Genomic DNA, 27371 nt, shown 5'->3' with positions numbered 1-27371 from the left:
TGTCATTGTTGACTTTAGGAAAAGACTCTCATTAGCTAAGAGGCCCTTCCGATGTCACAGCTTCTTACTCCATAACAAAAGCTTCTTATAAATAACATAAGCTAAAAAGTTTGAGAATTTGATTTGGGGGGGGAATCAATTATTTTTAAAATACTATCAATTACAATGCACCAATATCACTTCAGGGCTTTTTCTTTTTTTTTCTTAAAAAATTAGAATACTATTCACATTTTGCACTTCTGAAGTGCAGAGACCATTCCCAAGTAGAAAAGTATGCTGTTAATATGTTACCATCTCTGCCTGAATTATTCTCAGTTTTGTTAGTTTTTACTTCCCAAACGTGTGGTTCAGTCTGTATGACTATGCACCTGTCACCAAACTGGTTAAAGATGACTAAAGGTGTATTCGAAGGGTCTCAGTATTTCAGTACTCTGTTTACTAGGCTGCTTTTAAGAAGTAAACCTAAAACAAAAAATAAAATTTGAACTGTCTAAATTTTTTAATTATCCTACCTTCGTTGAAAATACTGCAGCTGATAGCTACACCACACAGCAGTGCTGCAGGAATAACAGGTGAATTTAGAATCTAGAAGTGTGAATCAAAAGGCCTAACTCAAGAATTCAATGACATTTTAATATTTAAGAATATTCCATCTTGAACAGCTCAAGACAAGATCAATATATCCATAATAATAAAAACAATGCTGTTGGATGGACGAATCAGAACTCAGTGGGTATTCAGTAAAAAGGATTAGACAGGAGCAGTAAGAAGAAAAATCATGATAAAATAACATAAGCAAATTTGTACATCAATTACTCATTATTAGTTTACCAGGAGGAAAAAAAATAGCACAGAACAATTGGTGATTTCAGGCTCACTTCAAACAATATATTTTTTTGCATTTCTTTCACAAAAGACCTTAGGATGCTTTTTTTGCAAGATCCTGAAAAATACTTAAATCTAAGTGACTATTTTTCAAGGCTTTTGCTTTCTCAGTCATGATATTGGTGAAACAAACCTATAGTGCCAAACAATATATCAAAAAACATCAATGCATCTGTGAGAGTTAGCAATTTGTGACCCCATCATTATTACTGTATTTTTGATAGGCAAAACCAAACTCAAAATACTTCAGAAGAAAGTCTAGAGGCAAGAAAAAGGATGAGTGATGATCTAGCTCATCATTATGAAGATAAATACTAATTCATTTTTAATGAGTTTCCTATGACCTATATTGTATACTCTATTATTTAATATACAAAATGTTGATGCATGTGTATTACTTTACGTGTTCCAGAAATATATGTGTATGTTATTTTCATTTATATATATGTGAACACATAGTTATTAATCCCCTTTCTAAGTTAATGTCTGTGTACTCTTACTTTCTCCACTTGTTTCTTTAAAAAGGTGGACAAAAGTGGAATTTCCAGACAGATAACATTCTCTGATATTCATTTCAGTGGGGAGTAAATAGCCATGAATGACCTTTTTGTCTTTACCTTTGATTTTTTAAATGTTTCTTGGCACTTTAACAAATGGTTCACCACACTTCAACTGAAGGGGAAGAAGATGTCAGTGACTTGATGGATGCTTTTTACTATGAGTAGAAAGAATACATTCAGCACCATGTAGTCCATTTTTTTATAAATCCTACTGAATATTGAATTGGTAGAATATATTGCTCAGAATATATATATCAAACAGAAGAGTTAACAATAAGATTAAAATTTATGAAAAAAACACATAGCATTTTCCCTAAAGAGTTTATAATTAAGCAAATCTGACAAGATTTTGCTCCTAAATCTTAATTGTCATTTGCTCTTAGACTTGGATATGTCTCAAAGTTGTGACAATGTTAGATTATGCTGCAACATTCAAATAAACTTCACAGTGTCAACAACAAAAAAAGTTATTGACAGAAAGTGTCTGTAATGAAGAATCTTTAAACTCGTACGCACTAAATTATATTTAAAAAAATCAGTTTATAATAATGACATAAGCTAATGGTTAAAAGACACATATTTTGGGAGTGGGAAAGAGGGGCTTTGATTTTCTGTGGAAGGACCCTCTGGTAGTTGGAGGCATTTCCTTTATTTTAGATCCAAACTTCATTTAGTATTTAATCCACTGTTGGTTCCCAAATGCTTTTGCAACTAGCACATGCTAACGGGACGTGACAGATGGACTTACAGAAGTCAGTTGGAGCCAGATCCAAAAAAAGACTTTGATGCCTTAAATTAGACACCACTACAACAAACCATACTCAACAATCCCTCACAGAGATGTCTATGCCATTTTTTTTCTTTTTTGAGCTGAAACCACATCTGCCATTATGTCTTTAGGCATCAATACATTTGAAATTTCTCATCTTTCTATAAGGAATTTCCACAAAAAAAAAGAACAAACCAGGAATCCTGTAAAGTGATATTTTACTGGAATAAAAGATTGAGCCTTACAATATTGTAAAACCAGCATTAGCATGGAAAGCATACAAAGAGGCCTGACAGAATGCCTGAATGCACAAGTGAAAATTAACACATATTTGTTTCCTATATAAGAAGTTTTACATTCTCTGCTTCGTTCCCTGCCTTTTTTACCAACAAAGTCTTTGCACAGGTTCTTTCTCTCTTTTTGTACCTTGTTATACAGTTCTATCTGTGCAAGTCAAGTGCAAGCAGATACGAGTGCTAGTAAACCACCATGGTGACACAACATCTCACATAACTGACATAAACAGATCATCAGGTACCATTATATGTTAAGTAGCACCTATGATGCTCTTTCACATTTGCATTCTGTTCTCAGTTCACAGAACCCAATATAAGGTTGCAACACATTCCAAATGCTTGATTTAAGCTATTTTAATAGAGTCTGGTATTTTCAAAAAACACACAATTTCTAGATGTAAAAGATCCATTTTTTCCTGCTATATTGCCAAAATAAGATGGGCACATAGCTACACACATCACAGTTTTGCTTTTACCCTTTCACATTCAGAAACACTCCTTCTTCACCATCCTTTGCATTCTGCTGCTTGTGGAAAGTGAAAGCATTACCTTAGCTTGCCCTTCAGTGCTGTCCATTTTCTCCTTTCAACTCTACTCACAAACACTGTGACTTTATTGCTAATTTCCTGTTGGACTATAAACAATATATTTTGGAATTTTTTCACACTTTTTTCTTTTCTTGTTTCCTTTGCAGGCCTGTTCCACAGCTCCCCACCCTTTCATATTTGTCTCCTAATTGTGGCTAGACTGAAAATTATTTTTGAAAGTGGCTCCTTTTATCCAAAAGTGTATACACGTTCTCCACTGACCTTTCCCTCTTTTCTATCCTTCCAGATAGGTTTACAAAAGTTCAGCCAACCCTTCTGTTGCATTCAGTAGGTGAATCCTTTTTAAATAATCACACTGCAGGAGTATTATCATGTCAGTTCTCAGATGAGTGGACTTTAATTTTCCTATTCTACCTTTTTCAGGTTGACAATCTGTTTCAATCTTTCCAGCATGGACATAAACAATGTACTTTCAGATTACAGAAATATTTTGCAAATTCTCCCATATTAACACAGAAATTTGTACCTTCAATATGTAGGATGCCATAACCATAACAACATCAAAACTTTTATAATTCATTTTTTATTTGACAAATTTTTGTTGCTAACATGAAGTTCTAAATTTCCAATCTATAAAACAAACGGTGGCATAGAGATTGAGAGATAAAATAAGTAGGGAAAAATAGCATTTGCTATCCAAAAAATTATATTTTCCACTTTGATCAGGAAACCAAAAGACACAAGATCTTTGTCTCCATGGTCTCCTTGTAACTTTAGTTCAATGGGATTCCAAGGAATATGGGAAGACTTATTAATCCCCCAAGGCCTGTGAACTGGTTATTTTTCCCTTCTTCAGCCCCTCTTGTAGGCAGGGTTTTTCATTTTCTAAAATTCTCCTAAGAGCTGAGGCAGTGGAATTTTAGGCTTCAGACTTAATAAAGGAATTCTTTTCCCTTGGGTATGCAGCACTGGGAAGAGGTATAAGAAAGTTCAAATCCAAAATGAAAAGAATAATTTCACATCTTTTTTGATTATTATCTAGTTCAGTTGACTGGAGAACACTGACAGTTAATTCAATATCATGGCATCAATACAAAAATAAGTGCATTTCTTATATCAAGGTGTATGCTAGCTCACTAATGAGATTCTAATTTAAAATGACAATTTACTTCCATACTGACAAAGTGTATTAAAAAGATTTATTTATACACCTAACGTAGAGAGCTATAAAGTAGTATATTACTCTGTGGAGCTCCTATGAGCTTCACATCCCTATCTAATTTTTACACTACTGAATGGTAATTAATTCTGGTTGTTTACTTTGACAGCTTTCTGTCAGGCTGCCAGGTGTAATTTCCAAAACACACAAAAAAGCTACGACACTGAGACTTGCGCCACTCTAAATGTAAAACATTAAAGAAGAAAACTAAAAATCTATCTGATTTATGATTGAAAATGCAAAAATACAGAGGGTTTTCTTCCCATGGACTTATGCCCACATTAAACCGATTTGGACACATAAATGGCAATAGCTTTATTAGGCAGATCCAAGAAAATGCAATGCTTCAAGAGGCTCAAGTTCAGTGGCTATCAGTCTGTGCTACAAGTTTGGTGTACATGTAAACTTGCAAGCACAGCTATTTACCAAAAATAGCAAAATTCTTACTTGGCCATCTTTTTAATGCTTAGTCATTGGCTATTAACTACTCAACTTTCAATATACAATTTGCCTTCCTTAGTATGTCTAGTAGCTATAAATCATGCATCCAAGGAACCTACAGAGTGTTTATATACCTCATCGTGACATTTCACTTCAAAAAAACCTCAGTAAGTGTATATGGCTGCATTATTTCCTCTTCAGAAAACCTCATCTCATTTATAGGATCATAGTCCAACTCCCTGCTCAAAACTTCCATCAGATGGCTCCATCAGGGCAGGAAGCTTGAATTTGTCTCCGTGGTGATGTAAAAGTTTTCAGTCTGGGAACACTAATTTAACACCTCTGCTTGAGGCACGGTTCTCAGCATCAAAGGTCTGTGCCCCTGAGCTGTTATCTACGACTCTTTTCTGTCCTCCCAACTTAAATGCAGCCATATACTTCTCTCCTAGCTGCTAGTTTCCATTTCTAGTCTTGTACAGAGGTTCAAGGGTTTCATTATAACAATGCTTTCTAGTACTATTTGAAGGATTCCCTGATGTTTTCCAGGACAAAATGTAGTGTGTAACTGCTTTCAGGGTTTCTCCTTCTCAGCCACCACAACACATCTGCTGTATGACCCAGGACAGGGCCCTAACAGAGGTCACAGATACCTTCTTGCAAATTTATAATGTATCTTTGGCTGAAAATCGCCTACTAAGCCATGCATAGCACTAATAGTGCCTATTAAGACACAATTCAGCAATTCAGTTTGGGTAGCCTTGTCAGTTCACTATTTTACCACAGTCAACTTCTGCAGCAGAAATCAAGATCTGGGTTTCAGTAAGTGAAGAATTACAAACAAACCTTAAAATGCATTTTTTTCTCATGAGCTTATAACCCATAATGACAAACAAGAGCTCACAAATAAGAGAGACAATTGTGAGGGATGCTTGTAGCATGTGCCTTGGGCCAGCAGCCATCTAAAGGTTTTTTTTGTTTCGGCTAAACTCTAACACACTGGTCCCTGTATTTCAGGAGCCCTGAAAGAAGCAGATCCTGAGAGAGGATTTGAGGGAGACGTTAATAAATAATAATTCAAGAAGTCACTTCAACAAATGACAGGAGTAAAAACCATCAGGCACAGGCTCAAGATGGACGTCCCCAATGAAATGGGAGGTGATGAGAGACAACTCCATGCAGTCGGGAGCATAGAGGAGAGTAAGAATTTGCACGGAAGATATGAAGATTAAGACAAGAAGTTTGGACTCACTGGGAATGGAGTTGGTGGAAGTTCCAGAAAAAAGTGGAATGATCACAAGTTATCTGGCAGGCATTATTATGTTGCAGTTCGTTCCCTTTGGGGAAATAAGTGTTTCAGAATCTCTTTGTGAACTGGATTGGTGACTTGGGTTTGTGGGACCATAAGTATGAAGGGCACAGTAAGTTTATAATGAGTTGGGTTTTTTGCTGTCATGTTCTTCCTTTCACCTTCTGAAAAATAAGCTTATCAACACATTGGGAAATTAATTTATAAACATTTTCCAGTTGAAATCTTCTGCTGAATATGTGGGATTACAAACACACTTTTCTTAATACATTACTTTTGTAGGGGTAACTTTATTATGACGCTTCTCAGTCCAGATTCACTAAAGTTGGTTATATGCAGCCTACATAAACATGGGATAAATATTCTTCACAAGGCAGGGAAGATTCCTTATAGAAAAGAGTAAAGCAGAAATGACCATAAGACCATTAGTTAAGAGTAAAAACTAGCACAAAAGTTAGAAATCTGTATCATTATTAACAGTATTTTTAGTTTAAATAAGTAGCTATTACAGGGGCTATATTTGAAAAGTAATTATATAAATACTTGCTCTGGAAAAGTAGCAAGTCCATACAAGTTATTTGAAATTTGTAAAAATGTGCTACTATCCCTAAACATAAATTAGAAAACACAGATGTAATAAGATTAAAATCCCATGGCAACTAGGGATGATCTACAAGGGAATTCAGACATATAAAATCTTCTCCATAGACAGAGGGAATTTTCGGCATTTCAGACCAGTAAGGTAACTACCCTGCATAAAGGCTCAGGTTAGTGGAAAGGAAAATACAGACTACAATCCAGCAAAGATTTAAAACACATGCTTAACTTCATGCACCTAAATAGTCCCATTAACATGAAGTTAAGCATTAGTGCATGTTTTTGTAGGAACATACTCAAGTGATATCCCTTTGATGAATGTTTCTTCCTGTGTTAGCAGGGAACAGTGTTTGATCAGGCCAGCATGGGGTTAAGCGCCCTTTATCTTTCACCTCTCCACTTAGAGGATTGTACTATATTGGTGGGGGTGAGGATGAGGATGAGAGAAGCAACATCCATCCCTGAAGGTATACAGTTCAAATTCTGGTAATTTTAAGAGGAACCTCTAACACTGCTAAAACTGAAGGTCTAACTGCAGGATTTGTATTCTGTGGGTTCCTGAGCTGCTTCGGGTTGCAGAAAAATTTCTGACAAAATGTTTTAAATTTTTTTCATAAATTATATCTAGCGATTAATACGGAAGCAGCTCTGCCAATTTCCAGATAAATCTTACTGTGCTAAGAACATACCAATCATATTAATTTCTGTTCTACTCCAACTATGATAAGAGGCCCATTTGTGTATATACCTATACAATTATTTTTGCAGTTTGGATCTTAATTTCAACAGTAGTGATTGCAAAACAGCTGCATAACATATCACAGAGCAACGGCAAGCCTAAGCTGAGCTGTTATTATATATACTTGGCTTGGAGTCTCTTTAGGCATGTTCACCATAGTAAGATTAGTACAGCCATCTGCATGACGGGAGTAGTGTGTCACAATAGGCAATGGAGTTTTGTGCAGGAAAAAAAAAGCTGTGGACACCGGGAACTGGTTTCCTTCGACCGTGTAACATCCAGTTGCTTAAGGCCTTTAATAGGGTAATTCTAGAGGGTCTTTGCTAAAACAGTAATCAAAACTCATTCTAATGTGGGCATTCTTGGATGCATTTTCCACTCAGTTAAACCAACACGAAGAAAGATTCTGTCATTTGCCTAAGCAGTCGCTAATTTAGTAATAGGCAGGAACAGATCCTCCGAGTTCCTATTCTCATTTTAGAAGTAGTTAAAGAGGTTGGATTTTTTCCCACCATTTATTGAAAATATATTTTGTTACACTTCTTCCAAACACAAGTTTATAACTGCATATAACTACTGCATTATGGACTGCCCCAGAAAGATATGTAACTTGACTGTATATGGCGCAAGGATGTAACTACACATGCTTTCTAAAATGAAAAAGAATTCAAAACATATGGAGTATATCAGGAGAGAATATAAAAGAAAATGTAACAAAAGGACAAAATGAACCCACCCTAGATCTTTTGGTGAAGAAAACCAACTGAAGATTATTAATGGCTGCGAATATTCAGTGGCTGTGAAAAATGTTGTCAAAAGCTAAACTGATCCAGAATAGAAAGCTGAGAAGTTGTATGAAAAAAAAATTCTCATTCTTTTTCTTAAATCCTATTTTAATAGGTTATATATTGTTTTAACAAAAAGTGGATTTGAATATATTTAAATACGGAATTGTATTAAAGCTAACAACTGACTCACTATACATCACTTAAGCCGTAAGTAGCATCCCTGAATTATGGCTTGGGATGGCTTTGCATATTCCTAACTTTACAGCTAACACTCCTTCCAGTTTTTATTATCACCTTGTTATTCCCATTCTTTGTTCATGATGTTACGGTGACTAAAAAATATGTGACTAAAAAATAGTAGACTTTCATACCTCAATCTCCTGACTTCCCTGGGGGAGTGGATTACTGCATCATAACACTGGTATCTGTTCGTTAATGCTGTGGGCTTCACTCAACTTCAAAGTAAAGATATTAAAGGCTCATTTTCCACTACAAGGCAGGTGTATTTTTATTAGCTCTTTTTCAAAATTGCTATGACTTCACTTGTGGATACCCCGCCAACAGCCATTATTGAAAGCTGGACTATAATTGCTAAGGAACATGCAACGTCTGAAGCACTAAACCAGTGTTACTGTGATCCTCCAACAATTGACTGAAACCAAGTGTTACATCATTAAAGCTGAATTACAACACACCCATGGCGTGTTTTCCATGTGTGCTATTTTAAACAATAGTAGAGAAAAACCTGGCTATAAATTCACAGATCCCCAATTTGTTCAAAATCCATGAACAATGAGGGCTGTCTGACAGGCTCTGTTGGCTCTATTTTAGTCAGAAATGTCACGCACCATAATTAAATGTCTGTTTGGCTTTTATTGGAGATGGAAATGCTAACTTCAGTTATAAATTTAAACAACCTGTCACAAGGGGAGACTCCCCATTTGTATAGTTTAGGAAAGTTTAGTAATTGTAATTGTTCCAGGAAAGACAAATAAACTAATGGAAACTATTCCATTTCTTAATTGGCTTAGCATCAGAAAAAAATAAGCTAATGTGGTTATGGTATAGCTTTCATCTGGTTTGAACCAAGGTCTTTGCTTTAGTATATAAAGTTAGTGCATCAGTACTTTCCAGTGCTGTTGCTTAATTTTCATACAGAATTACCTGAAGACTATGGTGATCACAGCTTCTAGTTTAAGAGAAGATGCCACTGACAAGTGGCAACAAAATACCATCAGTATTCCAGAAAATGTTTAGTTCAATTCAGCACAGTTCACCCTGATGTTGTCCAAGTGGAAATATTTTGCTGTCACCTTGGTATGCAGAGACTATTACAGTTTAAGCAAATCCTTCAATTTTTCTACTCCGCTTCAGAAATTTTACAGTGCCCAGATTCCAGTGGAAAATATTCGATCACTCATATGCTTGGATAGAAATTTGTCACCTGGAATAGAAATCAGGATAAACCCGCCAGCATCCTTATTCAGACAGGCTCTGCAAATATATACTAGGCAAGATCTCTGCCAAATAACTTGTGTCTGGCCAATACTGCCTTTCAAATAGTCTGTGAATACCAGTTGCCAATAAAGATTCATTATACCATGTATAGGTAAATATTATTTTAGCTTTTGCATCTACAGTTTTAAGCTTACACAGTAGCAATTCATTTGCTCCCCACATACTACCTGTCTGCAAGTTTCTGTGCAGTAGCCAATCACAATATTCACACTTCTCACTAGCACCTAAATAATCTATGTCTTTTACTTAAAATAGATCAGTCACATGTAAATATTTCCAAGTTATGTTTTTCACTCACACACAAAGTACATACTATAGCCATTTAAAATAGCAATATCAAATGCAAAACTTCACAGTAGGTGTTATAATCATCTAAGACTTTTCCTGTTGCACTGCTTTTCAAGAAGCTAATTTCTTCTGGGTTCTATAATATATAAGAATATACGTTAATGTGCAATGTCTTTTACTTTAAAAAATGCACGCATATATTAAATTAATGCAAAAAGAATAGTGTCTCTATACTTCTCATAATGAAACTTTAGAGCCATTCCCTCAGGCATAGTAGATGATCCAGAATAGTCCCAAATCATGCAAAGGGTTACAGTTGTTAAAAAATAAAACATTTGCAAAGGGAGGGTGTAGTACTTTCATCAAAAATGTTTGCCTATACATCTTCATTCTCTCCTGTTTAGAAAAAGCCCAACGACTCAGATTATCTTGTTTTGGAATGTTATTTAATTTTTCAAAATTGCACCAAACTTGCTGTTATGAAACTTCTCAAGTATTTGGGTTGATTTGATTTTCACTTTCATTTTACCGCTATTTTGAAGTCTTAGAAGGAACTACCTGAGAACAGTCCTGTGAACAGATATTAACTTTTGATTCCTAGAAACATGTGACAGCAGTACCATTTAGCAATCCTTTTTTCCGTAACATCTTTGATTTACCTGACAAATTATTTTGCTTTCTCTTCTCCTTCCTTTCATTGTATTACATTCTTTCACACAACTTCCCTTTATTTTTCTTCAGCCCTTCCCACCATAAAGTCTTCCAGTGTCCTTATGTCTCATAGCACTTCAGTTATTTGAAGTTCTCTCCTGAAACCTTTCTTTATTGTTGCTCATATATTACTTCAGGGTTTCTATGGAGATAGTTTTTTCCTTCTTTCTGAAAATATTTTTAAATAGGTTTATTTTAGAGGGCTCTTTTTCATATGAAGAGAGATAATAAATAAAGTTTTGCCCAGATTAATGGGAAGTGTCTATACAGTTTTGCATGCATCAGTCAGGACAGCCAATGGCAAAGATTTAAATCCTACTTAGCACCCTGATCTTTAATTCTTATGGCTATTGATTTATCACAAATATTTTTAATGAATTCTCAACACTACTTCAATTCATTCCTGCTTTTGCAGAAGACATTGGTGGTGGAAAATTTGCTATCTCACAGATGAATCCTCTCTGACAATAGTAAAGTCGTTTTGTAGTACTAGAGCACTCTACTGCCATATGACCAGGGATCCCATTTAGTCCCAGTTGCCAGAAAAATTTACTTTCATATGTTAAAAAAAAAAAAAAATCTTACCACCATGAACTCAGCAAGAAGAAATCTATTAATCTGTTGTATACGTGACCAGTTTTCTTTATATGAAATATATTTCTATCATTTTTGCTTTCATTCAAAAGATCTACTGTGTAGATCTTTAATATAAATAAAGTTATAAATAAATATAGTTTATTTTATGCTATTATGTAGGGCTCAGTAACATCAAGTTTTTAAGCCATCATGTACAGCTCAGATATACCATTTTTGTGCAAGCTTTGTCTTTGTTCTCTTTCTATACTCCTCTAGGTATTAATGCCAGCACAAATCTATCATCTCTGTGCAGATCCCACTCATCTCTTCAAGTCGCATTCCCCTCTTCCCACCAAATAAACTCCATTGTTCCCAATATTGTTTTTTGTTTGAATGTTAGCTTAGGTTAAATATAGTTTAAATTACTTATCTCCTCTATTTTCAACTAAATTTTACCTCCTTCTTTCCCTATAATTCTAGATACCATCATCACTGTTTATACATCGTCTTCAATTCCCACCTCTCCTGAGACTCCCCAAATCCACATGCACAGATTCTTTTCTAACAACATACCAGAGATAATTGGTCCTATCTAGAATTCTCATCCAGACCCTTGTCTTCTCATATCTCCAATACAGCAATTCTCTCTGCCAAAACCTTTATAATTTACTGATGCCCACCCAGAATGCTACTGAAATAAGTGGGTTTTAGACTGTGCCTTTGGCTATGTCATCCCTCTCTATGTACATTTTCATTAGCACCCTTTTCAAAAGTAAGCCAGTTTTCAACATTTTAAGGATCTTTTCAGCATACCTCTCTCTTCCCTAATTCTGCTAGCTCCCATTATGCTCAATTTTCAGACAAATGCTTTGTGATTTCTCCTCCAGTGGTCCTAATACTGGTCCACATTTATCTGCTGTCTTTCATATCATGTTTACATCGAATATCCCTGGAAGCAGGACTATCGCTTTGTTCTGGGACTTGACAGTATCTCGTACAACTATTAGAATACCTGGATGCCAACTAGTTTGATTTCAGATTTAATAAAGGAAATATTTATTCTTAAGCAGCGCATTGCCAACAGTGAATGCACTGATGAAGTGCTTTTCTACTTGCAGTCCAACCTCTCATTGGTACAATAAAATACTAATTTGCTGCTGTAGAGTGAATGGACAGCGCCATTCCTAAAGCACTAAATAAACAGTTGAAAAGTGTTTTCCTCTCTAAATATTTTGAATCAGAAATTATATAGATTTTCATATTTGAAAAGCATTTTTTTAAACCACGTTAGTCCGAAGAACATCTTAAAGGTCTTTCTCTTAGCGTACAATACCACCTGTAAGGGAAATATAATTGTTTTCATTACTAAAGAGATTTATTTACATTGATGACTCCACAGTTTTTCTCAATTATCTTATCAGGGAGAGTAAAGAAACATAAAAGCAAGTCACTAAACTATTATCATCTATTAACAAGGCAATCTGTTCTTCTGGTCAGCAACATACTTCAAAGTGCATATTCAACCAGAATTTTTTAATTTTTTAGTCCTCTCATTAAAATAAAACAACGAGGTGTTTCATGCATTTCATGTAATGCTAAGTGTTCTTTAAAGTTAAGAAGTACAAAAATGCTGGAGCTCCAGAGAGCTGGCATTACTTAAAAATTACTGTACATGAATAGTTGCACATGCATAATTATATAATTGCACTTGATGGCAGCAATAGCACATAGAGAAGACTATTAATAGCATGTGAAATCTGCAAAAATCTCATGAAGACAAACAGCCTCCAGAAGTATGAAGAGGTGGCACTTGGTACAGAATATATTTTAGTTTTACCTTTCAGTATGACAATTACCATGAAAGAAAGGATCAAAGGCAAATGGCACAGCTGGCAGCTTCAGAATAATTTAAGAGGTGTACTGGCAATAGCTTTTTGGTTTCAGTAAGATGGACTGCATTAACTGTAATAGGGAAACGATGGTGGAGAGAAGTCATACAGCATTCTTGCCTGGCATTAGTACAACATTAGCTGGACCTGCACTTTAGATGACTTCATACAAATTTCAAAGGAGAAAACTTTTGCTAATGAATATTAACAATAGCAATGTCTTCTCTGTAGTTTGGGACAGAACAATCCAGCACCATGTTTAGGCTTAAGTCACTGATTCAGGAACTCATGACTACTGGGAAAATAAGATAAGTATGTGCCTATAGCATATTGAACCATGATTCCATGACCTTGCCCCAAACTACAAAGAGATAATCTGTCTGCAAGGACATGACAAAATACTTTAGAAATCAGGGCATCTGGGCTGGAAAGATACAATAGAAGCTTTGCAGATAATGCTGTATAAACCCAAGGCTTTTCTCTCATTTTCCACTCTCCTTGTAAAGCTTGAATTTTACAATATTGCAGGGCTCACATAAGCAACTTCTTATCATTCAGTTCCTTAACAAAGGAAGTAATAAGAGGAGTTTGGGAGAATACATTCTCCAAAATCCTCCCTACTTTCCATCCTTACCCTAACACACTCTCAGATCATTACAGGTACCCTTTGGACCAGCTGTGCCCTACACAGACTGGAGAGGGTCTGTTGTGTCCACCATTCCCCTCTGCCATTTCTTTCCACTCCACTTTTAACCTGGCTAATATTGGAACATGCATGTTCTGTTCAACAAAGAATAATGTTGCATTTGATAATATACTTGACAGTCACCAGTTTCCAAGTCCTTCCCTCAAAAGAGACCACACTTTGGACTAAAGGCAAAACTCTTAGCTGAGTTGACATTCAGCAGAATTTTGAAGGGTATCAAGCCTGCCTTTTTTCTTAACAATTAAGCTAGCAACATGGTTCCCTTTCAACGACAGTTTTCCAAAGATGATTTACATTCTAAAGACTCCGTCTAAGCCAAAAGGCAAACATTTGTCCACACATGTACAGTTCTGAAAATCAGAACCTCTGTCGCCAAATCTATTATGGGTTCTCTGAAATTACTGGCATATATGCCCAAATATTTTACAGTCGCAATATGCTTTTGTGTAGAGTTTAATAGTAAGGACTACTGCAAAAAGCAAAAGAAAAGCACGAAGATCATGTAATTTGATCTCCCAAAAGATCAAAATAAAAAAAGTAGAGCATGTAAAGTAGTTGGTTGTGCAGGTTTTATGTGGACTGTCCAGGAAAAATGGACCAGTTTTGCTTGCACGCTGCTTTCACAGCTATAATTTTTGTTACTTTTGCAATCTGATGCTTTTGATTTTTATTTGATGCTAATAAGTTCTGAAAGCCAGAGAGCTTACAAAGCCAAAAAAATAAACCTGGATCCACTAAAGAACCTGTTTGCCTCCTTAACTCTTCATGAGCCAGGAGTGAAACTGTCAGTTTTACATCACTGGAATGAGCAGATTTGATTCATTTAGGGAATTTAGACTTTTTATAAAAACTTGGTAGAAATTAGCAATTATTCAGAAGGTGATAAATAGTCCAATGAGATCCTTGAAAAAAATCAAGGAATGACGGCACCAAGATATATACAAATTAAGGCTATGTAACTGTATTGGTTCTATCGCTACTCTTAATCAGAGTACTGTAGAATTATTTTATCTGTATCTGTGAGCTACCCTTGGGTAATGTATAATGACAGAAATAAATCAGGGTGTGATACCTAGGACTGTGCTAAAACTAGACAGTTTTTGCTTTTTTAAATATCCACTTTCCCTCTGTTAATAGAAAGCTTCTTACTGCAACAGCAAGAGCTTCAGGTAGCCACTTGCTTACCTCTCTCTGCTCTTAGAAGTATAGACCCGACAATTAAATCAAAGAATTTATTTTTTGAAATGTGTAATATCGAGATTAATGGACTCATGGCAAGTCGAAGACTTTTGACTTTATTTTAAATGGAGAAGTTTGAGTGAGATGTTTTTGTTTTGGCCAATAATTTGTTCTAGTATTTGACTGTTCTTATTTTGTAATAGTGGGGTGAAAAAAACCCCAAAATTTAAAGTGAAAAAAAAGTGTATCAACCCAGGCAGAATGAAACACTCTAACTTCAGCTCCAACCTCCCAATTATTTTTGTTTATCTTCCATTTTGTAAAAGAAGTGAAGAAATTTCCAGTTTCCAAGGACGTAAAAATATTTTGTAGGTTTTGTTTTATTTCGATTTGGTTAGTAAACTACAAAATAAAATTTTCCTTAATCCTCTCCATTTCCTTTAGTATCTTTTCCTTTCTCACACATAGATTAAAAAAAAAAAATAAAAAAGAAAAAGTAATGAAAGGGAAGAGGAGGAGAAAGGACTATTGTATCCTTTTAGTTAGAAGAGTCTCAAATTTTTTTCAGTGCTTGTTAAAATATATCAAAGCATATGCCATGTTTTTTCAGCAAACTGCACGTTTTAGACTGCTATCCAGAGGGCATGACAAATTCTAGCAAGTTGTAGCCTAATTTTAAAATTTATGAAGCTCTTCTCAGATGTTGGCATCTTGGTAACACATTTTTAGGTCCAATTCACAAGTCTGACAGGTGAATTTCTGCTTTTTACATGTTTTATGGTCGAGGGATGTATTTCAATAAGCCTCAGATAACCCCAGAAGCTAACTACCATCCATACACATAGTATGGAGGATACATTTGGAATGGATTCAGTTTAGGGCAACACTTTCATTAGAAGCAAAGATGGTCCATCAAGTTATTACAATTATGCTCCTGAACACATCTTATCCTGTTCTAGAATGTTCTCAGATGAAGACAACAGAGAACTTAAAAATATTACGTATACATATAAAAATTCCTGAGTTTTCTAAACAAGGCAGCTGTTTAATAGGCTTCACTTGTAAGTGTAGAAAAAAAAGTGACCAGGAACTTAACTAGGATGATGGCAACTCTATTCACTGCTTACATAGTGCATAGAAGTGGGACAGCCCTTTTATGTATGCAGAAAGGCAGGTATGTTCCCCAAAATATTATAATTTAACTGTGTTGGCCTCAGACAAAGGGAAGTGGAAAGAGTTATGGAGACAGGTAGGTATAAAACAATGCAGTTAATGGTCAGATTCTGCTTCTTAGCATCCTGCTTCACTGCCACTTTTAACTGTTTCCTAATATCTGTCCATTCTTTGTAGCCAAACTACATGAAGCAAACAAGAGAAATTAATAGATCTAAAGATTTATAGTCATATGCAGTGAATTCAAGTAATAGCTAAGGACAAAATATAGCATCCTCTTCTCCAAAAAATCTAAAATATTCAAACTAAAACCAGGCATTTTCAACTGTGTATTAGCTTCCAATCAGCAAAATTAACAACCTATTCCAGGTATTTCATGGGTTCCACATGAAGACAAACAAAACAAATTCTGTCAGGACAGATGTGATCACTCCCAGACTCTATAGGGGGTTGCTACATTATTTTGCCTTGGTTTCAAGTGATAACTAGAGCTTTACATTTAGGTTTTTCTCATAACACCTATTTCCAACTTTTAAACATACAAAATGTTTTGTGTGTTCTGCATTTGGTAATCAGTTGTTAAACATAGCATTTGCTAATCTTCTTTCATCAGGCAATTTTTATTTGGCATTGGCAAGAGAAAAAAAATTTAAAACATTCTCTTTGTGCTCCACAATACCCAAATATAAACCCAAATATAGTATTGTTGCTTTCTCTATATTCCCTTATTCCCTCACTCTAAACACCATAGAAAACAGAACTTGTACAAGGGAATGATACAACAAGGCAGTAATACAGAAAATAAATGACAGTACAGATAACAGCTTGATTTTATCTTACTGATGTACTGCCCATTTTAGACAAAAGGGACTGGCTGGTTAGAATTTAGCATGCAATTGCCCAGATGTCATGAACTAGTTTTCAGGCTCTGTGGTTATTTCAGGTACTGCTAGTAGAAAAACAGAGGCTCAATGTTTACTGCGCTTTTCTTTCTTTGTTGCTCATAGGAAGCTTCTGAAAAAAATAGACTGAGCAAAAGATAAAAGATAGAATTTTTGATTAAAGAAAAAGTACTAAAACATATTATAGAACACTTTGAATATCTTTCTGCTTTCCGACATACAGGTATTGATTTAGATTTCCAATGGCCTATGTTACAGTCTAATTCTGTGCATCCTCCACAGACATTCTGTTGCAGAAATGCTAAGTTTTCACAGCTGCTGTGTTCTGCTCACTGTTACAGAAGTGGGAAGGGACATTTATGGGACGAAGGGTCTTGTACCTCCATTTCCCTTGCAAGACATAAACATTGAGTAACCCTGGACTGCATGTGTTTTTTACATTTGGGTTTTCTCTGTTTAAATCTTATGAGACAGAAATATCCAGAATGCTTTAAACACTAGGTTGGTTCTTTGTGGTCACATTGTACCTGCCAAATCCAGATCTATTCCACATCAGAAACAGCTCGTTTAATTAAAGTTCTTATCTCCTAAAAGTTGATTCAATCCCTCTGCCTGCCATGTTGAAGATAAAATTCAAACTAAGTCATCTGTCTTCATGGTCTTGGGAATGCAGATACAGCTCTCCTCTCTTTCAGATTAGGATAATTCCCACCTGCCTGTTACAACAGCTTTGGTGGCACACTATTTAATTTTGCATATCAGGTTGTCCTAACAAGCACATACATAGAGGTGAGCTTGATGGGCTAAAGACAGCCAGGTCCCAGAGAACATACACATCCTGGCCTGGCACAGTGATGCTGGAAGGTTCCCCGCTCTAGGGTGTTCTACATGGTTGGGGGATACCTTCTGCACTCATCGGACTGCATCTTCTGCTTCTACCCACACAACCTGCGTGGATGGGAAACCTCAGCAGACAAGCCAGTATCTTTCTTTCAGGACACAGGAATCGCCCATCCTTTATTATCCTACCTTTGACTCTTAGAGACTGCAATGTACTTTCCACTACACCTTTAAATCATCTTTGAATGTAAAATGTATGAGAGTGTCAACAGACCAGTAAGCAATGGCTCTGTCAGCAGTAGGAAACACGTCTGCTCCAACTGCCTTTGCACCTTTCCTATAGAACCCAAACAGCTCAAGGTCTGTATGTATGCCTGCCTCTCACTCCAATGTATGCCAGCACTGCTTGTCTTGTGATGCAGAGGTGCCTCTGTGCTAACACTGATAACTAACACTGCCAACATGCATTCTCTGAGTGTGTCTTTGCTGGAAATACTTTAAGCTCTAAATTTAAAGGGAGAAAAAAATTAATTAAAAAATACTGTACAGATTAGATTTCCTCTGTGGAAGAAACCAGGTATGAAACAAATTTACACATTTGTGCATTAAGAAAAAAAATAAATTGCTCATTAATACTCTAGTACTAGAACTGCAATTGCACAGACAGAAACATCTATCCATGTGGAATATCTCAGTTGTCACCAGGGACTAATGCCGGTGAAGCAATTCACTGGTATGGACATTTCTATCATTATCCATGTGTTATTGTGATGTAGAAAAGAATGTAGTTTGACGGGGTTTGTAGCATTACTTGCTTTTAGAAAAATTATGCTTTGACTTATGAACCAAACCACTCACTAACAATGTGTGTGAAATGGTACAGCTTCATTTTTACAAAGACACCCTCAGATGTATAACTGAACATTAATAATCTCATTGGCATGTCTGTTATCTTTAAAATCCAAATCACTGCATACAGTTTCAAGCCAATCACTAACTGCTTTGGGCTAAGAAGGGTCAGAAAATAAACTTTATAACTATGAGTGTGTTGACAGAAAAAACCCACAAAATTTCAGACAGCATACGTGAATATGTATTTTTTATCTTCACAGTACTACCTTGGCTTTATCTTTGACTGCATGCTTCTGATTTCCATTAAGTATGACTACCTCCTTGTCTTGTCAAGCAATTAAAGTGACAAAAGTAATAGCAGATGCTTCTTTCATACTTAAAACTACAGCAAGCAGACCATAGCTTGCATTTTATTACAACTGCTCTATACAGCCTAGTAATTGCAAGGTAATTGAAAAGATCCTGATAATAAACCACCAGTTTACTTTTTTTGAGACAAAATAAATATGTAACCCAATTCTGGGTTCATTTTAACAACATGTTAGATGGTTTCCAACTTGTCTTGATTTTTGTTTTATTTTTATGATTGTAAATAAACCCTGGAAAATTCCTTCCCCAATTTTACCACCTGAAACTGCAGCTGTTGGCTGACACTATCAAAGCCTCGCAATTCCGAACTCACGTGCAAATCTCATCAAGTGCAGACACTTCTAATTGATTCCAGAAGTTTTTCTTTTGCTAAGATCAGCAGGCAGAAGAAGAATAATGAGCAGCTTTTAAGCAGAGGGGGGAGGGTGTTGAGCTCAGAGAGTGGAGATTTTAAAAGCTCCAGCTCAACTGCTCTGCCAGAAATGTGGAGCAATTTTACGGTCAATTGGCCGGAGCATCTGGAACTATACATCACAGTCTTTAGTTGATGGTGGTGAAGCCGACTCTCAAACTGGCTAAGTCTAAAATCAGTAATGACTCTGCTGTCACACCTAAGTGGAAACTAACTTAATCCACTGCCAGATTTTACTGTGACTTTTTCTAAGGGACATTATTCCCCTTAGGGCAATTGTCAAGAATATTAAAAGTCCAGTCCCTGGGATACACTGCATGGCATAGTAAACTCTTCTGAATGAAGCTAACATAGAAAAAAATTATTACAACTTGTGTTTATTTAATTCCATGTGTGTTGACAAGGTTTTTTATCATAAGGCAGTAGAGTTTCCTTCCATCCCCAGTTTCATTTCTAAAATACATTTGAAATACACCAGCCAATCTAGTTAAGGCACAGAGGCTGCATAAATGCTGAGGCCATAAATCATAACACAGGGCATGGAGCTTTAACCTTAATGGAAACCAAATATGGGATATGCGGCTCTTTGAAATGTGGCACACATGATCATAATGAGGGACCAAGGAAAAATGCTACAGAGTAGAAAACCATCATTGATGGAAATAAGTTCTTATGAGTAAATGTTTGTTTTAAGTCAGTACTCATAAGTCAGTATTCCAACGCTGGTAAATTACACTAAGAAACAAGTGAGGTAACAGCAACTCTTTGTACGATGAAAAGAGAAAAAAGTCGCGTGGTAATATATCACATTAAGAGGGACTTCTGTGGAACACAGGATACAGTGTAAATCAGTTCTTTAATAAAGAGATATTTTATATTTTATCCAGACCAATTAGTTGCCATGCCATAAGAAACACGTGAATTGCATCAAAGATCAGAGAAGCAGTCCATTTGGTACAGAATACTGTCTCCAAAAGTTTTTGCAACAGCTGAATCTACCAAGTTCAGATACTCTGGAGGCGTAAATAAACAATTTGAACACAACAAAGCTTATTTCTGCCTTCATTAGTTAAGGGCTGAACTATACCCTGCAGCACAACATTCTGTATAACTTCCAAAGTTAGTTATATTTCTAATGTACCACACACCCACATAAAACAAAAAAGAAAACAAGTTATTAATTTAAAACATCACATGTATATACAGTCTCTCTTTTTCTCTCTTTTCCTCCGTGACAGTTGCCCTAGGTTTTTGTCCTTCCTACCTGTAAATTAATGCATGCCTGACAGATAAATGAGCACATCAAGACAGACATCTATTTTTTCCTCTAGCTTCCTCACTCCTAGCCCCTTAGTTTAAGAGTCTTTCTCAGTACTGAGTTGCAGCCACTATGAGAGTTTTTGAAAATATTTAAGACAAGGGTTCCAACAACATGTCAATGGCTTTCATTTCTACTTGCTCCTCATTAGTACTACTGTCAAATAACAGCCAGTGCTTGACCAAATTCAGCTCATGGAATATGCAGGTTGATGCCAAACCAGAGCAGTTGGATGGAAACACTTTGAAGAGGTGCACCATCATCACAGATTTATTTTTACATATCATGCCTGCTGAACCGTCACATAACTGAACATACAAGCAATGTTTTCTGCTACCTCCAGGTGGTTAGAAGGCTCCAGGCCCAGTCTGACAGAAAATGATTTGGCTTTAGTAATACACACAATCATCACATTACACAGGCATGAAGTAATCAGCCTAAAGAAAACTAACTAGTATAGGATGTGGCAGCACAGATTCTCAAAAAGAAACATATTGGCTCTTCAAACCAGTCAAATATCTCTCTCTCTCTAACATTGAGGTTTTCACTGACCTCCACCCAAGAAACAATTTTCTTAGGACCTAAAAATTTCCTCATACATCACCACTTTTTTTCTTAAACAAACAAACAAAACATAAAACTCCAAACAAACACACCAACCACAAACAATCACCCCTACTTCTTTCATCTAACCATCCATACAAAATACATTCAGGACAAGGTTAACAGAAAATGCATACTGAGAAACATGCACTGTTCTACCTCCTGTAGTCACTTTTGTGATAATGATAGCTTCAAATTATTTTCTTGTTTGTAGAAGGAAAGGGCACAGGGAGAGATCCCCATGAGCATATAATCGAAGGATTTCAAATACAATAGCAGAGAGAACAATATACACACAACTTTGAAGTATCAGTAGAGCAAATGCTGTTTTTTTATTAGACTGCAGACACAGTTAACAATCATATTACAATATAGCTTTAAGTCCTTTCTTACACCCCTATAGCTTCATTTTACTTTCACCTTCCCTGAGCCTTAGCATTAAGAATCTCACCTGCTCCACAGGAAGTTTTGTCACTTACCTGAAGAAAAATCTTTGGCTTCCTGTTAGACCAGCTGACTAACCCAGCTAGCAGGGCAGCAAAGAGGGTAAGAGGCTGGAGCCAGAGGACCTGACTGCTCCTTCCCCTCAGACTGCCATCATTAGCTGCTTTCTTCATGCCCATCTGAGCTAATTTAATGGAAAGTGTGAAAGGCTTGCTCCTTGTTTCCTCTGTTCTTCTCCCTTCTCTCACTGATCCCCTAGTTTTCTCTCATTTCTTCTTTATTTTCCCATCTAGTTTCCACCCAGAAGGCCTTCCTCCAATGCACTAATTCTGATAATTGTCAGACCTTTTTATGAGCCAAATGCAATCATTTGCAGTTTAAGGCACCTATTTTTGCTAGTTAGAATACCCTGCAAATAGTACTGCAAAGTTATTTATTTCTGAAATCTTATCTACCATCTCTAAAATAGTCATGAGAAATATGAACATATGAAACATAGTAACAGAAAAAGCCCACATGTATAGACAAGAGTCACATACTTTTTCACTAATAATTGAACATGCCATTGGTAAAATCAGTCCTGCACTTATCTGCTGCAATGTGCACTGTTAGCTTAAGAATTCTCAGACAGAATTATCTGTTAAATTCTAGAAACACTGAATAGTGCCATCATGTCTCTTGCAATTAATTTCTCTTCATCCCTAAGTAATTATGCCCTTGAAGGCATAATTTATAGTAAAAAAAATCTCAACAGAAATTCTTTTACATGATGTTGTGTGTTCATTCGTGAACGCTGGATTACTAAAGCATTATTTGGTAACATATAAGGATAAAAATGTAAGGAGGACATCCTTTGATATATTTCATATTACAGATTATGAGTACTAGAAATATTACATTAAAAAGATCCAAGTCAGCTAAATCTAGGTGTATGCTAAAGACGGGATATTTAGACAAGGAAAACAAAAATAATAAATAATGTTTTAATTTATACCTCTTAAAATTTTTAAGAGGATGTGAAAGTGAAACAGAGCAAAGGAAGTTGAAAAGCAAGCAGATAAAAATTACCAGGACATATGTAGCATAAATTAAAAAAACTGCATCTGTAGGTTTATGGGCCACAAAAGATATTCAAAGTTTTCTGTACTATCATACTATTAAGGATACATAACTTGTTTGAATGCTGAACAGAAACAATTTTAGGATAAATCTTAAACCTAATTTCTGGGGAAACAATTTGTTTATTTATTTATTATGCTTTCTGGTACTGCTATTTTAAAATGATCGGGTCAATCTCAATATTGAGATAAAACATTAATGTTTGAAGACTTCTCAACATGAATTGAAAAATCTTCATCAGTTTCTCTTTGCTCAGACTTTTTTTTAACATAAACTCCATTAGACACGTAAGAATATGACTAACATGAATCCAGAAACTGTATAATGCATTGGGAGCAAAAGCAGATCATTTATTTTGAAATGGGGGATGCTTTGGAGTTCATCACAAGCATTCAGATTAAAAAAAAAAAAAATATTTTTTATGACGAAGATGGCGAAGCACTGGAACAAGTTGTCCAGAAAGGTGGTGGTTGCCCCATCCCTGGAGACATTCAAGGTCGGCTTGAACGAGGCTCTGAGCAACCTGACATAGTTGAAGATGTGTCTGCTCATTGCAGGGGATTGGACTAGGTGACCTTTATAGGTCACTTCCAACCCAAACTATTCTATTATTCTATGATTCTATGATCATAATAGCTATTAATATCACCAAATTGTTGATTCATGATAAAATGTAAATCCCAAGTGTGGACATATTGGCATCACTCAGAAACATTATCTATTCTGGTCTCCCCAACAGCAAATTATTTGAAAGACAACTATTCTTTCAGAATTTTCCAAGCAAAATTGTAAGCAAGGTACTCCTGTTTCTTGTGACAAGTGGACTACCAAACAAGGGACTGTGCCAAACAAGGGACTAAAATAAGAGCAACAAAGAACTGTAATATAAAGGATAAAAGGAAAAACATTGCACACAAGAAAGGATAGGAGAGTACAGCAGAGAAGAACTCAAGATGACACTAAAGTCAAATTTTTTATGACAGAAAAATATAACAAATGGAGTAAGAACCATAATTCCCTACAAACAATAGAAATAATAATATGATAATTTTACTTCTACTCATTTCTTAGTAAGAAACACCATTACGTATGAATACACACAACTCAGCAAGTAATGAGAGTGTATACTATGACATATAATTCTCCCAAAATTCAGTTAGAATACCCAAATAATTCAAATCTGAAAGTTATGTCTCAAGGCCTCTAGGATTAGGTGCCAAATTTTAGAATTTGTTGCTACAAGCCCGTCTACTTCATTAGGCTACTCATGAAATAATGCAAACATTTCCCAAATTATATTTAGGCAAGTAAAACCCTTAAAATATCTGCTGAGTTCTGGCAGACTCCTATCAAAGCAATTCAAGAGCTGCTTGATTTATACACCAAAGCTTTGACAATGTAACAATATGGGGGGAAAATTTAACAAATTCTCAATTAGTGGCATTTGTCTAGCTTTAAATATTGTCTAATAGTTATTGTTTCCTATTCCAGGTAAAAAGACAAAACAAAAAAACACCCAGACCCACAGCAGTAATAGATATTTTTCATTTTTCTATTGCCTGTTCCCTTAGAAAAGCAGGACAATCAACACCATGACCAGAAACCTCCAATTAGGAAAGTTGTTATAAATTTTGCAGATGTTTCAAGTCAAATGAACCATTTTGAATCTGGTTGAGTCTCAGTCCCTACTGTTTTATTTGATTTTTTTTTCCAATTTTAATCCAAAAAGTAGTAGATAACAGTTCTATTAGTCCAGTAACCTATTCATAACCTTACTGAACACAACCTTTGCTGGTAACCAACAGTAGGGAGCTTGGTAATGTTATTCAGATCAGAATCTCATTAATGATTATTTTAATTCTGATACTATTAAAAGGGTCATTAAATGCTAACTGTACTGGAAAAAGAAAGAAAGATTAAAAAGCTAAAGACACAAATAGGATAAAAATGAGTGCTAAGAACACAAAAGCAACCAGACTTAATCAGACTATAGATATATTTAGTTCGGTATCCTCTCTTTGTCAATGGCTAAAAGTATGTTTCTGAGGTAAAGTATAAGTATAAAACAAAATATTTTATATTTAAGTCTTCCAGACTCCAAGCATTTCCAGATTTCTCTCATAAAAGGAGAATTAAACAATTCAAATTCAGCAATTCATTTACATTATTCTCTTCAAAGTATATGGCCAGTAATATATTATTTTCACAAGAAATGGTAAATACATACTTCCATGATTTTTTTCCAATGGAAATTGTCATCTCTGTAGCAAACCCAAATAATTTTCTACAAAATGATCATAAAAATGAAGAATAAAGATATAAGAAAAAAACAATGCTCAAATAGTGTAACAAAACATAAGAAAGCAAAATATAAATGTTTAGTGTTTCTGCTTTTTCTAGAAAGATAAAAATCTAGAGTAATCACTATAGACACTTCAAAATAAATGTCTTACCTCATATGCATAGCCCAAGAAAGAAAATTGACTCCTAAAGTAGCCAAGTTTGTAAATACCTATGAAGACTAAGCAGCGAATGATTTCCAAAATTCCTGCTTTGGACCTAGAAAAGGGAATCAATTCAGATTAACATCCAATCTTTTCTTTTTAAACTTCAGTGAAAAACAGAAAGTAGAATTAGTCTGTGATGTCCTGCATCGAGTCATCTTTCATAACCTTATAGTTAAGTTTTTATAATACACACCTCTTCATGGGTCTATTTCTATAAATTTTACTAATTCACATTATTAACTCCCTTAGTTATACACATATATGTCATACTGACAGATTTTTACCTATCCTGAAAGAAACTGTTCAGTCCATAAAAATAAAATGTATTCCTTTCTGAAAATACAATGAACAGCAGGTGCAAAGCAGTACTGGCCCCTCAGTCTCAAAGGAAGCTTCTATTCCACATTTCTGCTCTGGCAGGGCAAATAGTTTCTTTCTAAGAAACTAGGGCTGCCACTTACTCTTCTGTAGGGCCACAGTGCCTGTATGCCCTACTTCATAATGTATGTCTCACTGGGCTTGTGTACTCACATCCAATTTCATTTGAACCCATACTGATTAAGTTTAGTCTTAAGTCTACACAATCTTCCACATGATATTGAGTCTACTCTGAGCTACATTGTGTGCTTTTCATATACCATCACTATATCTGTCACCTCTGGCATGCTACACAGGACTGACATGATATGATCGCAGTCTGTCCTTGAACAGTTTTGAACTCACCTGCCAATGTCCCAAACCCAGAGGTGTGGACCCAGTAAATGCAAGCACAGTGGGAGACATGACTAACCCATCCCAAAACTTTTCTGCAAGGGACAATATAAATGCAGCCACCAATTGCTATGGGAACACTCCTGTATTTAGATGCTGGCTAGTCATGTGCTATTTTCTAGTCTACAGAAAACAACATATGTGTCCAAGTATATCTGTATTTCTTTATCGATATAAATTCTGACACACTTGAGATTTCCATATAATTATAATAATACATAATGAAAGAAGAAAAAAACTCTATGTTTTGTATCTTACTTGTTCTCCATAAGTAGTCCAAAAGAGGCCAGGGACAGAATGATAAAGCCAATTCTCAGGAGAACAGTTCCCTGAGATAACACCTGTTAAAAAGTAGGCAAAGAATTCATTTAGAGTAATTTGCTGAAAATAAACTGAGTTTGTACAGAACAGTAGCTTCAAATTCCTCACTCAGTGGTGTTAGTGTCTGCTTTTAAAGTAATCTATCTGGAGTAACCACCTTAATAGTTGTTTCCTGAATGCTGCACTTCCAAAATAATGTTTCATGTTATCCCCTTGTGCACTTTTTGTTTTCCCAAAGTTACCTGATTCCCTTATGACTTTAGAAAGACGGAACAAGTTATTTCTAGACAAAAATCCCAGCATCCCTGTTCTTTTATTTTCATCTTATGCTACCAGGTCTTTACAATAGTCATGTATGAATCCCAATGGACACCAAAACCAATGTATTGGTGAGAATAACAACTCACATGACATGATCATATTTGAGAAGAAACAAAATTAATGTTTTCCCTTCATTACAACTAAACACTCAATTCCCAGCTCAACAAAACCCTTCAATTCATATCATTAACTTCAATCAGACCTAAAACATTTTTTAATATTAACATGTGTGTGAGTACTTGGATCAATAGTAGCATGGGGACTTCTGTCCTTAAAATTTACATAAAAATGATATAACTAAAATTCAGGAAAACAGAAATTATTTTGATTGTAAAGTTTTAATTTTTTCATTTACTAAATTTTCTTTTGTATTCTACACAACTGCGTTTGAAAATCAAATATTT

At 35.5% G+C, this 27371-nt stretch overlaps 1 protein-coding gene across 2 annotated transcripts in view; it reads right to left on the bottom strand.

Annotated features, from left to right (window-relative positions):
• The window catches only part of AGMO (alkylglycerol monooxygenase), a 190435-nt gene that overhangs the window by 52232 nt on the left and 110832 nt on the right, over nucleotides 1–27371 (bottom strand). For both annotated transcript variants that reach the window (XM_027723249.2, XM_039388648.1), the window contains exons 11-12: nucleotides 26584–26666; nucleotides 25501–25606 (exon numbers count right to left, since the gene is read on the bottom strand). In XM_027723249.2, coding sequence (XP_027579050.1) covers nucleotides 25501–25606; nucleotides 26584–26666 — 189 coding nt within the window. The remainder of the gene's footprint in view (nucleotides 1–25500; nucleotides 25607–26583; nucleotides 26667–27371) is intronic.

The sequence above is a fragment of the Pipra filicauda genome, unplaced genomic scaffold (assembly GCF_003945595.2).
Source record: "Pipra filicauda isolate LSUMZ 115617 unplaced genomic scaffold, ASM394559v2 scaffold66_size7647185_pilon, whole genome shotgun sequence".
Taxonomy (NCBI): domain Eukaryota; kingdom Metazoa; phylum Chordata; class Aves; order Passeriformes; family Pipridae; genus Pipra; species Pipra filicauda.
This window is presented reverse-complemented; position numbering and strand designations above follow the sequence as displayed.